At 33.5% G+C, this 14,862-nt stretch overlaps 2 protein-coding genes across 2 annotated transcripts; both read right to left on the bottom strand.

The window, feature by feature from the left end:
- Nucleotides 1-133: 133 nt before the first annotated feature.
- LOC107930926 (long chain acyl-CoA synthetase 7, peroxisomal) lies at nt 134-7,427 on the bottom strand. Its single transcript, XM_016862688.2, has 23 exons — nt 7,177-7,427; nt 6,594-6,654; nt 6,438-6,515; nt 6,280-6,351; nt 6,089-6,170; nt 5,816-5,921; nt 5,664-5,740; nt 5,471-5,515; nt 5,281-5,367; nt 4,855-4,944; nt 4,668-4,747; nt 4,464-4,557; nt 4,043-4,131; nt 3,870-3,958; nt 3,538-3,667; nt 3,224-3,342; nt 2,803-2,926; nt 2,630-2,716; nt 2,224-2,327; nt 2,064-2,149; nt 1,315-1,401; nt 1,141-1,227; nt 134-452 (listed from the first exon to the last, which is right to left on the bottom strand). The coding sequence occupies exons 1-23, from the start codon at nt 7,310-7,312 to the stop codon at nt 357-359; spliced, it is 2,106 nt and encodes a 701-aa protein (XP_016718177.2). The 5' UTR covers nt 7,313-7,427; the 3' UTR covers nt 134-356.
- Nucleotides 7,428-9,920: 2,493 nt separating this feature from the next.
- LOC121223461 (kinesin-like protein KIN-14S) lies at nt 9,921-14,276 on the bottom strand. The gene is made up of 12 exons (XM_041104946.1): nt 14,010-14,276; nt 13,875-13,922; nt 13,348-13,478; nt 13,150-13,234; nt 12,802-13,065; nt 12,426-12,705; nt 12,020-12,181; nt 11,652-11,867; nt 11,515-11,552; nt 11,258-11,421; nt 11,054-11,167; nt 9,921-10,958 (listed from the first exon to the last, which is right to left on the bottom strand). The coding sequence occupies exons 1-12, from the start codon at nt 14,056-14,058 to the stop codon at nt 10,182-10,184; spliced, it is 2,328 nt and encodes a 775-aa protein (XP_040960880.1). The 5' UTR covers nt 14,059-14,276; the 3' UTR covers nt 9,921-10,181.
- Nucleotides 14,277-14,862: the final 586 nt, after the last annotated feature.

A 14,862-nucleotide genomic window follows, 5' to 3' on the forward strand; every position in this document is an offset into this window, starting at 1 on the left:
TCCAAAACCAACCCACTTAATTCACATGTCTAGATTTCAATGTTTTAACACCCAATTGGCCAATAGATCTTAGAACAATGCTAAGTGCTTCTATTTTCAAAATCATAAAAATCCAACTACAAGGCCAAAAATCTGAATTAAAAAAAATTATTTAGTAATAAATATGAATATACATTACAACAGAGAAGTGCATTGAAACACTCGTTTTTAAACATGACTATGAATTAGCCATCGAGCATGCACGTAAAACTACAACAATCATTGACGTCAATGTTTTATTGAGTAAAAGTGGAATGGGTAAAAAGTTGTTACCTTTTTGAATCTGTTTTTGCATTTTATTGAAGCGAAAGCCAAATTTATAGTTTCGAAGGTGCGGGTTCGGAAGTTGAAAGCTCAGCATACATGTTGGCTATGGCTTTCGCAAAGTACTCCTTGGCTTGAGATCGCTTGATCTGGAAAATAAATAACAACAATAAGCTTTCAATGAGTAAAAGCTTTTACCTGATTTCTTGTTGACATTAGTAAGATAAAAACAAGACATTCTACTCGGGTTTAACTCAATTATTGTCAAATTAAGGACCGAATTTCAGTATCTTAATGCTCGACTTAAGGAGCTCCCAAGCTCGATCAACTCTTTAAAATGCATATGTTCCTATTTTATCTAAAATTTTCGATTTAAATTTAAACTCTAAACTTGAGCTTGAGCTTGAGGAAAAATAATTGAGCTAGAAACCGAATGTGAAATCAAGCTAATTTTACAAGTTTAATCAAGTGAGCTCAAACAGTTCAACCTTTATTTCGAAGAGATCTCAAGTTTTCAAAAAGAAACCCAATCAAGCTTCAAACATCGAATGTAAATACAACTTGAGCTTCACTCAGCTCCTCTGCACACTAGTTGAGATATAGATAATAGGTTTCATTCATGCTCCAAGATTCTATTTCTGTTTCATTCCAATTTCTTCATACATTCAGAAAGTATTGATGCTCAAGCACTACTGCCATTAGGATTATATACAGTTCTTAAAATATGTGCGTCGATACAGATTCTAACATGGATACGAAATTATGATCATACGAAAATACCCCCAAAAATTTGAATATAAATCTTAACACAGCGGTAAACAAAGAATGGCAGATTACCTTGAATGTTGGAGTGAGAAGTCCATTTTCCAAGGTGAATTGTTCAGGCACCAAAGTTACAGCTTTAGCAAATTCAAAGCCTCTTAACTGCATTTTTTTAAGGAATTCAAATAAATTAACATGCCTTCCTAAGAGAAAGGATGGTAAAAAATCATTTGGTTAAAAATAAATTACCTGTGCTTCCCTTCCCACATCATCCATCTCAGCGAGAACAGCATTCCTTGCTCTTGGATCATTGCACAGCTGTCGTAAATCCTCATACTGTAAAAATGCATTAAAAAGAACCTTAAAACGATTAGAAAAACTCAGAATTCATTGTCTAACTTTTCATTTTCTTTTTTGATGTTTTTGTCTTTGATGCATATTCATTATTCGCACATGAGTGCCAAAGATAGATCCGTCAAGAATTCTCTAAATGCATGAAAAAATTGAACATACTTGTGACTAACAATTTGATTAATAGCTTTTGTAGTTCATATAATCCCTACGCTAAACAATCCCAGTGAACTTGAACTGTTTGTTATCCAATATTCCTGGGCTATGTACTTTATCATCGTTGATGAACTAAATTATAGCCCATATTATCAATTTATCTTCAGAATCTTTTCCTCATGAGTTTGTTTTATTCAATATAATATTTATAATATCGTTTTTTCTTTTGAATATAAATATCAACAGCATGGCCAGAAAGCTATGTTTTTAGACCCAGGAGTTTCAAATACAGCTATTCGCTCGATACATATATGCTCAATTTTTTCTACATTTTTCATACGTGTAAAGGATCATACTCTTTTTCCTATGTTCAAATATGTGTACAGTATACAGGTGTCGGACATGGGCATAAGGAAAATGAAGAGTCAAGTAAGTTTTGGGGTCTTGAACTTCCGAAGGTAAATATGAAAGGACAAGAGAAAAGAACACACCTGGATACCCTCAGATGCGGCCCAGTCTCTTAGAACATCAGGTTCCACTGCAACTACTGCTACTAAAGATGAATTGAAACTATCACCTACAAACATATTAGGCAGTCAGGAGAATGTACACTTGTGAAATTCAGTCACGGTTTAGAATCAATTTCCTTACCATATACAAAACATTGTGAAACAAATTTGCATTTCGCATATACATTCTCGATCTTCTCCGGTGCTATGTATTCGCCTTGTGCCAACTTAAATATGTTCTTTTTCCTGTAACGAATTAATGCACATGGTCAGAAAAGGATTCAGAAAAAGTTGAACTGCCGTGGATAAAAATGACCAAAGCAGATGGTTCGTCACTGAAGAAGATCAACATTATTCTCAAGTGTTCAAAAAGGTTCTTCTAGCAACCGAATGCAGCCAGCACGCACTCAAAACATGCACAAACAAGACTACTAATAAAGCACAATCACTGTCTCATATAAAAATATGTAGATATCTAGATAATAGATCAAGGTGTTATTAGTATATAGACCTTGTATAATATGAGAATAAGGTTAAACAAATATGACCTATCAATAATCCTGAGACGACCTCCGGGTAACCACAAACCAATGTCTCCTGTATGAAACCAGCCATCATCATCAAATACTTCTCTCCTGTTCAACCAACAAGGCAATTGAGTCTATTAAACATTTGCTGCTAACTAAGGCAACAAAATATAACAACGTGGGAAGATGATTACGTTTGGACTTCATCCTTGTAGTAGCCCTGAAAAACAATAGGACCTCTCACACAAATTTCCCCACGAGGATATGGCTCGTCCTCAGAGGTGTAATTCATTTCAGGAACATCTACAAGTTTCACTTCTGAGAAGACAAAAATGGATTTTAACAAAATATAAAGGACCTTGATGACCAAATGAAACAAGATTCATGATGATAACAAAATTCCAAAATCAGATGAACTCTAACCAACAAGTCCTTCATTTTAAAATGACTAGCATTTAGATATCCAGAATTTAAAGCTAGAGATTCTCAGCTGTCCCTAAAGTTCAACTTGTAATATTTGGTAATTAATGTGTCCAATTTATCCACCTGGAAAGTGATATATTGATTCTATCCATATTTTAAAGTTTTCACCTGAAAGAAACCAAGGATACTCACCACAGGCAGCATGTGGAGACCCAACATGACCAGCTAAGACGTCCCCTACATCCATCAAGGTTATGATACAAGAAGTCTCTGTCATGCCATAGCCCTCAATTAACATACAGCCAAAACACCTGCAAAATACTTTCATATCAAAGGCGAGGAACATAAAGCTACTCCAATTCAGTTTTTATCTTTACCATATCACAATCAAATCGTACCAGTGTTGCCGATTTGAATGGATATGGCCTATGGACCTCTACAGTGCTAACAAAATGCTCAGAGACAGCAGTCTTGTACAATTGCCTCATCTAAGAAATTTGACTTACACTCTCAAGAAGTCCATTACATCAGGAGACAGAGGGGAAGCACCGGATCCCAGAATACGTACTCGACCTCCAAGCTTTTCCTTTATTTTATTGAAGACCAATTTGTCCCAAATTGGTGACGCATTCCTTCCTGGAACAATTGTAGGAAGCACAAGCAATTGGATTGCTAAACATGAGGCGATCATACTGATAGAATTTACTGTTTTATGCTTCACATTCTCTCATTATAACTCAATATACATGCTCTTTGATCATCAATATGATGTACCAGAAATTATTGAGAAAATTTACATTATAATAAAAAAGGAAAGTTCAATTATTAGCTTGGATACCATTCATGATGGCTTGCCTCTTGGAATTATAGGCAGCTCTAAATAGCCTCTCCTTTAAAGCACCAGAAGTGCTGACAGCATTGGTGATTCTGTGCAGCGAAATGATTTAAATAAGAATTGATAAACAAAAAATTTGTAATCCATTTATTTTCCAAAATCAACCACTATCATACCCAGCATAGATTCGATTATATAATCGAGGCACACTGCAAAATATAGTTGGTCTAAGAGCAGCTAAATCATCCATCAGTTTCAAATTGTCCTGCAAACAAGAGGGGCATAGACTTCATAAAACTTGTATGAAGACCAAACCAGATTTTGAGCAATACAGAATTGGGAAGAAAATTATATCTGTTTTACCCTGGACCAAAGTTTTGAATTGGACACCAACGAAAATACACCCCCCACCCCCCAAAAAGAAAAAAGAAACAAACAAACAGACAGCTGCCTATCTTAATTTTTAAGTTCATTGATCGGAAATTGCAGATCTAAACTTTTATCCCATTATCTGCTATTTATGAATGATGCAAAATTGAAAAGGAAAGAATCATTACGGTTTACAAGTAAAGATAATATAATAACAATGTCACATACCCCCTGGTAGAAGCCAACCCCAACGCCATTGTTGCAACAGATGACTTGGTTTGACCGTTCATAAATGTGCGCCAAAGGAAGATAGGATATGTAACTATAAAATGAGAACATTAATTAATAGAGAAACAATAAGCAATATATCTTAACAAAAAAAAAATTGTAAGTTTACATTATATCAGGTGATAAATTGAACACTGAACTCACACGTCTGAGGAATAGAATTTCACTTTTCGGCAGAAAGCAGAAGCATTTGCAATTAAATTTCCATGTGTCAAGACAACTCCCTTTGCAGAGAAAACAAGCAGTATATGTTAGGCAGCAAAGAAAGTGAAGGCCTGCAAGGGAAACTAGCAGGAGAAGCCCAACATCAAAGTTATCATAAGAATCTTACCTTTGGTGTCCCTGTAGTACCACTGGTGTAGCATATTGTCGCAACATCATCAGGCTTAGGAGGGCAAAATGGCTGCAGGTTTCTGCGGCCCTAAAAGAAAATCATTTAGAATAAGTTGATGTAAACTAGAAGCCAACTTAAATAGGCAGATCTGCAATTTTGGTCGCATTTCAGTTAGATGACTTGATTAACTAATTATAGATCCTGTGCTATAATATAACCACTTAGTCAGCAATCAGGTAAAGTGTTTACAGCAATCAACATTCCAAATAATTTGAGGAAAAAATATAAGTTCTGAAAAACAACTTGATTTTATTATCAGCAGTCATACAACAACATAAAGCATGTGTAGCAACATAAAATATAAGCAGTATATTGCAGATAGAACGATTGAACTTAAAAAATCACAAAGAACTATTTTTATACCTGACCAAGTAATTTTAAATACGATACGAACTTCACACCAGGTGTTGAGGGGAGTGAAGGTAAGTGTTCATCAGCTCCTCCCACCACCTGCATAATAAAAAGTGCCAAGAGAAAAAACATGCTTAGTGGGAATAAACACCTGACATATAGTTTTGTTATGATTCTATAATGAGATTCTATAAGTACATACCACTATGAGACGTACAGATGGAATAGAAGATATGAAACTCAACAGCTGCAATTATAAGACAAAACGAGATAAGCAGTATATTTTAAATCAGAAGTTAATGCAATAAGTTTTACAAGGTTTTATAGAAAGTTGAAAACTAGTATGGTGCAAAACATAGGTCCACAACTTTATGGCACTAAAAAAAGCAACTCACCGTATTTAAAGTTTCTGGGACACAAAAAATAGCTTTAATGCCGGAATGGTTTACAACAAACTTAACTGCATCAGGACCTGGAAAAGAGCAGACACTGTTAGAATTGGGCTACAAAGAATTAAGAGAAATTAATTATCCAGTCAAAAGCATACCTAGAGTATCGTATAAAGGAACTGAAATATACGAATATGCTGAACAAGCATGATCAACCACCAGCCACTCGGGTCGGTTTATAAAATAAAGTCCAACACAAGCTCCCTGTTCCAGAACCACAAAAAGTCAAAAATGACTTAACAATATCAATAATTAAACATCAGAACAGCAGGAAATTCTATGTGTAGGGAGCTAATATGTTCCGTGTAAATCCACAGCTGGATAAAGATGGACTGTAAAACAAGGGAAACAAGTTCTTCGAAGCAACTTACTTGTTCTAACCCATAATACCTAAGACCAGAACCTATAGCCTCCCGAGCTGTAGCCGCTTCTCCAAATGTCATCCACTTATACCTTCATATGAAAAGCATAATTAACAGAATCACACAATTAAAATCCCCGTATTAATCCTGAATAAAATTGAATTTTAAACTTTTTAAAACAAAATACTTATATAACTCACTCCCCAACTGTTCCATCCACCCGAATCCGCGTTCCCAAGTACTTGTAATCTCTAAATGTCTCCACAGCATGTCTAAGTAACAGAACATTGGAAAACATATAATAAGTGTATTGTACTTTATAACTAAAAGGAGAAATCACAAGAAAAAAAACTCTCACACAAAGTTTTCATGCAGCGTCCCGATTTCAGGATGATCGTCAAACCGACTCAAAAGCTTCATCGGAGACCGAGCTGATCTGCGGAAGCAAATTCAACATTTAAAAAAAAAACTTCAAAAAGAAAATGAGCAGCAGAGTGTAGCAAGAAACAGAGACCTGTAAACATTCCATTTTCCAGTTTGCAATTTCTCAGGAAGAATCACACTGTACTGTTGATCTACAAAAACAATTATAAGCCAAAAAAAAATGAGAAAACAAAGATTAAAGTGATAAAAGAGAATAAGATTAATTAACTCATATAACATGATGATCAAATCAAACTAAGCCATCAACCAAAAAATTTCTCAATATTTGACTTGAAAATACATAAAATAAGAAGAATAAGATTAATCAACGTATATACGTCAAGAATAAGATTAATGAACTCATATACTATGATGATCAAATCAAAAACTTCAATTTTCTGCCTATTTAACAACGAAATTCAAAAAAAGAAAAAAGAAAAAATCAAATCAGTAACTGTACGTGCGAACGAAAGAAAGAAAAAGATTAATCAAGACGCTACGATGATCAAATCAAAATAAGCAACCAATCAATCAATACACAAACACATAAAAACACTTCCATTTCCTTAATATATATATAACTTCGGAATACATAAAAAAAAACGAATGATCACGTCGTCAACTTCACTTAATGTACGATCATGTATAAGTTCAGTGACTTGCAGAGTACCTACCAACAAAGAACGGTGGAGATGAAGAGGAGGAGGTAACATTACGTCCGATCAAGGATTCATCCTCGGCGGCGGATACGGCGGAGGGGAGGAGGTGAGATTGGATAGCGTTGAGGCGGCGTTGAGCTGGAGATTCCATTTTTCACGGCGGTTTCTTTTTCAGCGGCAAAATGAAATAAAAAAGAAAATGTAAAGTCGGTAACGTAACGAGAGAGGCAAAAGTTTGCAAAAATAATTGTACTTTGTTTTTTGTTTTTGGGGGTTTTTAAGTAATTGGAAAAATATATAAATATTCAGAAAGAAAAAACCCGGATAGGCACACTTTTCAAGACAAGATGGCTGATGATGACGTGTCTCTTAAATCCTACGTTAAAGGATAACTTTTTTTTCTTCCTTTATTCTTTCACTATTTTGAAATTTATTACTTTAAAAATAGTGAGCGTTTCAAAGCAGGTAGTGGATGATGCTAACGTGATCATTGCGTGTACCGTGCACGTTAGAAATTATAATATTGTATGGACTTTAGGGTTTGAATTATAATTTGGGTTGTACTTACCTAGTCGCCAAAAAATTAGTTAAACACTTTTTTCGCTTTAATTTCCCGTGATATTTTCTTTTAAAAATATTTCATATTGATCTTTGATGGACAAAAAAAAAATATTTTCGTTCAATAAAATTATTGGTAGAACCTGTTTTATATTAATTGAGTCAATCCAATGAATAGGTCATATAAGGCTAGCCTACATATGCTTATCACTATAGTATACCTAATTACTTAATTCTCAACCATAAATTAACATGTGGCATCTTAAGATTCAAGAAATCCATAAGTTAAGACCTTAATTACTTATATTCAAGTTTGAGATTTGCCTATTCGGTAGCAGTGGCACGTGATGAGCATGATAGAAAGATGTAGGGAATTGGAAAAAAAACATTGGTAGATGTAGTGTACAGTAAATTAAGCTTTGGGCTATTTATGATGGTCGTCAAGTAACATGGGAGGCTAATTGGGAAAATGTTATTGTTGAGATTGATTGTGCTCTAACTATCAAAGGTATCCATAGTGATATTAGAGGGCATTCAAATAGAGATTTGGTGATACGAATCCAAGAACTGTGTATAAATGAGTGGAGAGTAGTCATTAAACAAATACCGAGGGCGATGAATCGTGTCTCTGATATTTTGGTTAACCTAATGAAAGGTTTTCCTATTGGTGTTCGAATTTTTCATGTTGCTCCTTCATTGGTTGATGGTCAAATACTTAGATAGACGCTTTCTGTTATCCAACCCTACTGCTACTATTAGTTCGTAATTATTTTTTTTTGGTTAAAAAAAAGGGCCTAACTAAAATTTCAAAAATTGATGCTTTAAATATTTAGTTAGAACAATTTTTAAATTTTTTAGACCAATTTAAATATTAAGTCATAGTTTGAAGGCGATTGATGCAATTAACCTTTATAAATTACTTTAGCTAAGTGTTTTCAAAATTATTTTGTTTAGAATGGTCCTAAATGGTATTTAATATATCAATATTATATCAATCAAGTTCTTTTATTATTCTAATTGTCAATTTAAACATTAAATATTAGCTTAAATTTGATACGGAATATATTCAAAATAAATTGATTTAATTGTAAATACGTGTATATTTATGGTATGAACAGTTTAAATAAGATGTGTTAAAAACACTCAATAAAATTTTAAAAAATTATTATTTTTAATCATTAAATTTAATTTCACATTTTCAAGGATTGTGTTAATCTAAACTTAAAAACCAGCCAAAAATACAAGAGTTTAGAAAAATAGTATGATGTCTAAAAGATAAGCTTGAACCAAATTTAAGCTTTTCTTTTTATTTGGGGTACACCTTGTGACCTTGAAGAATTATTTTTGGGCTTCAGGTTAGATTAGCCCTACTCATATTTAATATATTTTAAATATAATAAATTATTTTTATCTCTTTACTTTCACATTTAATATTTAGTCATTATATTTTTTTATTTGACATAATTTAATAATTTATTTTTATAATAATATTAATTAATTTAACGTAAATATGTTTAACTATCTCGATTAAAATGTTGACATAATTTTTTTTATTAAAACACATTTTTAACCTACATTATTTTGACATTTCTAACAGAAGAAATCATTTGTCATTTCTTGATGAATTTTTTAAAATAATTTTAACGAAATTAATAATAAAGTATCAGTGTTATAATTATTTTAATAAATACATATTAAAATTTTAGTAAACATTTAATTAGGGAGAAATATTAAAATTACATAAATTTAAGGTACAAAATTGTATAAAAACTTTTATTTGTGTAATTTTATACATGACATTTTGATTCGATTCAATTTCATAAATAACTAACAACATTATCTATGTAAGACCATTTTTACTTTTTTATATAATACATACATACATAATTATATTTATCCAATATACAAATAAATTGATGTATTTATTTTTTTAAATATGTATAACTGCACAAAATCAAAGTTTATGTATCAAATTATAAATTAAATCAAATTACAAATTGATATTTATCTTATACAAATTATGCTTAACATTTGTGATTTAAAAATAATAATTTTAACTATATTTTAATTAATAAAAATAAGTAATTATAATTATTTTAATAAATACATATTAAAATTTAATAAACATCTATTACAAAATAATATAAACCATATAAAAAATTTTGAAGCTAGGCGAATTCGTGGGCAAAGCATACTCAATATGACCAAAGAAAAACTATGCTAATTAGAATTTGTAGCCCTTTTTGGCAAAAAAAAGGGAGGAAATTGTAAACTTTATCCAACTTCTAGGACCAAAATACAAGAATGTAGGTATACGATTCTTGAAGGAGCCTCCTTGGTCTAGAAATCATAGAAAATATGGAACACAATAGTAGGAGAACGAATGTATAGAGAACAGCATGTTCACTTCTGGTAATTGTTCCCGTTTAACAGGGTAGCAACAGTGAGTCGAATTCAAACCTTCATTCCTTATCGGAAGAATGTCGTAAAGGCAAAAATGACGACTTCCGGTAACTACTTTGCATACCTTTTAACTTTAGCGGACTCCACACCAACGATTTCCGTTGTAAAGCAACAACGGTCGTATGTCTTGGCTTCAATGAACCCGCTTGCGCGGCTGGAGGGCTCCCCATGAATTTGCTACTGCTTCTCATGGCTGCAGGTGATGTCTCTGATGGGTTACTAAACTCTGGCAATGGAGAAAACAATCTAGAATACCTTGCTTTCCTGGGATCACGCGCCAATGACGGTCTCTCCATTGTACCAACATTGTTGAAACCGGAAGCAGACCGACGGAGTGGTGTTGTTGTCATGTGGGAATCTGGACGGAGGGTAGCGATGGATACTCGCCTTTTAGGCTGAAAACCTTGTGTCTTGATCGGAGGTTTGACAGCAATGGAAGTACGTCTCGGTTTCAAAAGGTTTTTCGTGTTTGTTGGTGGTGCCATCACGGTTTCGGAGTTGTTTTCTTTGTCATCTGATGGTGGTGCTGTTACCAAGGAAATTCTAGTTGCCTTTCCTTTTGTGGCCATAGGTGATGCTGGGGGCATGAAGTTGGTGATTCTTCGCAACGGTAACCTCAGTTTTGATGGACCGAGTGGCGGCTTTTTATCCGTTCTGGTATTCTCCGTCGCTTGTTTAAGAGATGGTCTAGTAGAAGCAGCAGCAGCAAAAGCTCTGGATTCTTGCTTTAATCGGGTTTTCCGTTCCTCTGCTAACTGATTTTCTAGGTCACGAACCTGACATCAAACACGAAGAGGAAAAAACGTTTATGATCCAAAAAGGCAGTTCTACTCAGAGATAACCGGTTCGATTTGTTTAATGTATGATTTACCTTTTCTTGGAGACTTTTGCATATATGTTCTCTGGCAGAAAGTCTCAACTGTAAGGACTGTACATTGTCCTGCAACTTCTTTGTTTCTTTGTCATCATGTTTTAACTTCTCTGCCTGTTAATTAATCAATAACCAAAGGTCAAACAAATTGAATCCAGTGGAAAAGTTGGAGGTAAACATTTATATTTCAATGATTTGTTATACCATTTGCTTGTACTTGTAAAGCTCGGTAAGGTCCACCTGTTTGCGGGCAGGACCACTTTCAATCCCCCTAACTCGGCTAGCAAAGTTCAATGAACAAAGGGTCTCACCAAGGTCTGCACTACTGGGGCTGATCTGTACAAACATCACGGTCTTGCAATCTCCTCCTGCATTATTTCATGATTTTCCGTTAGGCTACTAAGCTAGCTTCGAATAAAGGGAATCAACTTCCACTGGTACTATGATGAGATAAAGCTTACCTAGAGAGCTCTGTAGCATGTGTGTGAGCTTTGAGTTCCTGGTTTTCCATGGAAAAGTAGAAAAAGTGTTGATGTTAGACATACTGATTTTTTTTATTTGGTTGTGCGTGATAGAAAAGAAAGAGAGAGGGAAAAACCTGTAAGGAACATGGGCTGTTTTGGATGCAAGGGCGGAAATTACATCACCAAGCGCTGAGAGAGATTTATTTATGAACTGGGATTCCTTCAACCTTTCACCTTCAACTTCGATTTTTCCGACACGCTCACTGCCAGCCAAATCTACCAGCCATAGGTGACTCTTAGTCTTTTGGCTGTTTATCAAATTAGTTCCCCTTACAGTTACACGCAACAAGCTGCAAAGAGAGAGATTCTGGTCATTATAGTTAAATGCACCATTATTTCTCAGCTAGAGTTGTTGAATAGTAAAAGTTTCCTATTAGATCACTAACAGTCTAGCTTCTTAAACATAATTCAGAAACAAAACAAATAGAAACTAATATATTACCAGTGAGAACGACTGCTTAATTCATTGGCATTGGTAGCTCCAACTGATCTGACCCGGTTTCCAGATTTTAGTAGCTCCCACACTTCCTCTGTACTGTTAACACAAGCTTCAACAAGTCCTGGAACTTCTTGTGTCCCTTCTGCTGCTTGCTTGATCTCCAACCTTTATCAACATAATGAAGGACTTCAAATTAGGACTTTAACCAGAGACCGGTTAGAAATTATGAGCTTTTATTTTATCTTCCAATTTATCTTCTCTACTTATTGTCCCTAGAAATAGTTATTAAAGTTTGTGTCAACGGATTTCCTTCTTCATGGAGATATAAGTAAACAGATTGCATGTAAGTGTCTGTTTTGCAACAAGACTAAATCGGCCAACCATATATAAATTAGTGTTAGGAACTAACTTTTTAGTAGGCTGGTTGGAGCTTTCTCCTAGGAGGTCCCTTATCTTCTCATTGTAGACCTCCATCATGCTGACAAATAGTTCATATTTCATTACACCCCCTCTCTCTCCAGCAACTCTAAACAACTCCTCCAATGTCCTGTAGTTAACTCCTCTATTTTCTGGTGTTCCCTCCATAGTAAATGTCTTCCCAGTTCCAGTTTGCCCGTAAGCAAATATGCAAACATTATAACCATCCAATACAGAAGTTACTATGGGTTTAGTTCGTGCAAATACAGCATCTGCATTGTTAAAGAAACATAAAATTAAGAACATTTACAGTACTAGTTAAAGAGATCTCAGGTGTGTAAACTCGGTTAAGAGATCTTGGGGGTTACCTTGGCCATCCTCAGGTCTAAATACATGGTCAAACTTGAATTGCTTCTTGGAAGAATCAGAAGAAACTATCTGTAACTCAGTATCTTGGGATGAGTCAAATTCAACTACAGAGGAGGAACCATTCGCAATTTCAACTTGGTTTAGAGGTCTACATCTGCAGAAAACCCTGATGTTTCCTTTAAGCTCAATAACTTCGTTGTAAAGGCGTTTCCTCTCTGATGACTCATCCAGGTACTTCTTCTTCAGAAGGTCATATTCATTATCTGTACCAAAAAATAAGTGAAAGATCAATTCAAATAAAAACAAATAAAAATAATAAAAAAAGACCCAATACTGTGATCACTTACTGAGAAGCTGAAGAGTTCCTACAATGTCGTGACCAGGAAAAGACTTCACTTGATCAGACAGAATTTCATGCTCTTTCTTCAAATTCTGTAACATTAAGTTAATCAAAGTCAACTCCTTGAACCATTAATGAGTACAAAAACAAGTAAAAAAATTATACATATCAAGCTTATGAAAAGCAGTATCCTGCTCTAATTTACCTGAACACTGTTACTCAAATTAATAACTTTCTGTAATATTGGAAGAGTTGGCCCCTGAGCTGAAGATATTTCTTGGTTCATGTTGGATATAGTATCTTCATCCATGGAATCGGTATTCTCTTCTAAAATTTCTAAAGAAACAGCCAATATTCTTCAAATTAAAATTCTAATTACTAAAATACATAAACAACATACTTTCTCCCAAATATGATCATTTCAACATGCAAATGCACAACTAAATTAAGAAAAACAGAAGCATTGCAACACATTTGCTAGCCAATAGAAGAAAATGCTTAAAATTCGACTTAATACATGCTACATAGAATATCTAAACTAAACAAGATAAAACTCAAGAATCATCAATCACATTACAAGTACAATCCAAATAGGAATTTTCTAGGGTTTTTAACACGTAAAGATCATCCCTAATTGCTATTTTTCTCTTCAAATTTAGATAATATTTCATAAAAAATTGCCTAAATGCTTTCATCAAAGTAAAGAAAGAACGAAAAAGAAAATGAACTAACCAATGTGAGACTTCGGAGAAGGCTTCGATTCATTCTCCACCGTTTGATCTGTAAATAAACCACAGATTTTCACAGATCAGAAAACTTGATAAATAATTGAAGAAGAAAAAGAAAGAAAAAAACCAGAGCGCTAACCTTTTTCAAGAACGATCTGATCGCAACTCTCCGAGCACATTTCAACCATTTGATTACAAAAAGAAAAAAAGATCTCGATTATTAGAAAAAAGAAAAGAAAAATCAAGGGAGAAAATTAAACGATTTAGGAAGAGAAATTAGGAGATTAGAAAAGATATTAGATTGAGAATTTTTGAAAAAAGTAAAGAAATTGGCGAGAGAGAGGGAGAGAGAGGGAGAGCTAAACTGAAGTGTTGAGTTTAAATTTTGAAAGGGAGGGTAGGGTTTTTGTTTTATTTGATTGGATTCAAAAATGGAATAACTTGAGCCGTTGGATCTTCTAACGGCTATTTTATATATGGTATTTTTATAAGGAGCGTGTGCCTCGGGTTTTTAAAAGTTTGGGTTTGGGTAATTTTAACCCGTTTAAATTAAATTAGGGTTTTTCGCGGAAAATTAGGGTTTTTTTTTTAAGTTTACCATTACAGTACAAACAAGCCTCTCGAATTGAAAAAATCCAAACTATGAATAAATTAATAAAATTAAAACTCACACATGATAACAACTCATAGTAGAACTCGAAGATTTATATATTTTGATTAAATATTATGGATTCCGAACTTAGATACTCAAAATCTATAACTTTCACCTTTATTAATAATACCAAGATCTTTAATTATTACTTTAAAAAAATTTCAAGTTTGTTTAATACATTGATTAAGGTTTTTTTATAAATCAAATCAAAGATTTTTAATTATTACTTTAAAAAATTATATATTAATGGGATAAATCTCAAAATTATATATATTAATTCAATTTGTAATATAGTGTATGAAATTTAATTTTGTGCAATTGTATATATGACAAATTTAAA

This window comes from Gossypium hirsutum, chromosome D11 (genome assembly GCF_007990345.1).
Source record: "Gossypium hirsutum isolate 1008001.06 chromosome D11, Gossypium_hirsutum_v2.1, whole genome shotgun sequence".
Lineage (NCBI taxonomy): Eukaryota > Viridiplantae > Streptophyta > Magnoliopsida > Malvales > Malvaceae > Gossypium > Gossypium hirsutum.

Bases quoted from the DNA above. Each gene is read 5' to 3' on its own strand.
- LOC107930926 (XM_016862688.2), bottom strand. From the start codon at position 7,312: ATGGAATCTCCAGCTCAACGCCGCCTCAACGCTATCCAATCTCACCTC. The intron at 5,516-5,663 runs GTGAGTTGCTTT...TTATAATTGCAG, and splicing joins TCCCAGAAACTTTAAATACG to CTGTTGAGTTTCATATCTTC. The intron at 4,132-4,463 runs GTATGTGACATT...TCTTGTTTGCAG, and splicing joins GGGTTGGCTTCTACCAGGGG to GACAATTTGAAACTGATGGA.
- LOC121223461 (XM_041104946.1), bottom strand. From the start codon at position 14,058: ATGGTTGAAATGTGCTCGGAGAGTTGCGATCAGATCGTTCTTGAAAAA. The intron at 12,706-12,801 runs GTAACCCCCAAG...TTAACAATGCAG, and splicing joins TAGACCTGAGGATGGCCAAG to ATGCTGTATTTGCACGAACT. The intron at 10,959-11,053 runs GTAAATCATACA...GTTTGATGTCAG, and splicing joins GCAAAAGTCTCCAAGAAAAG to GTTCGTGACCTAGAAAATCA.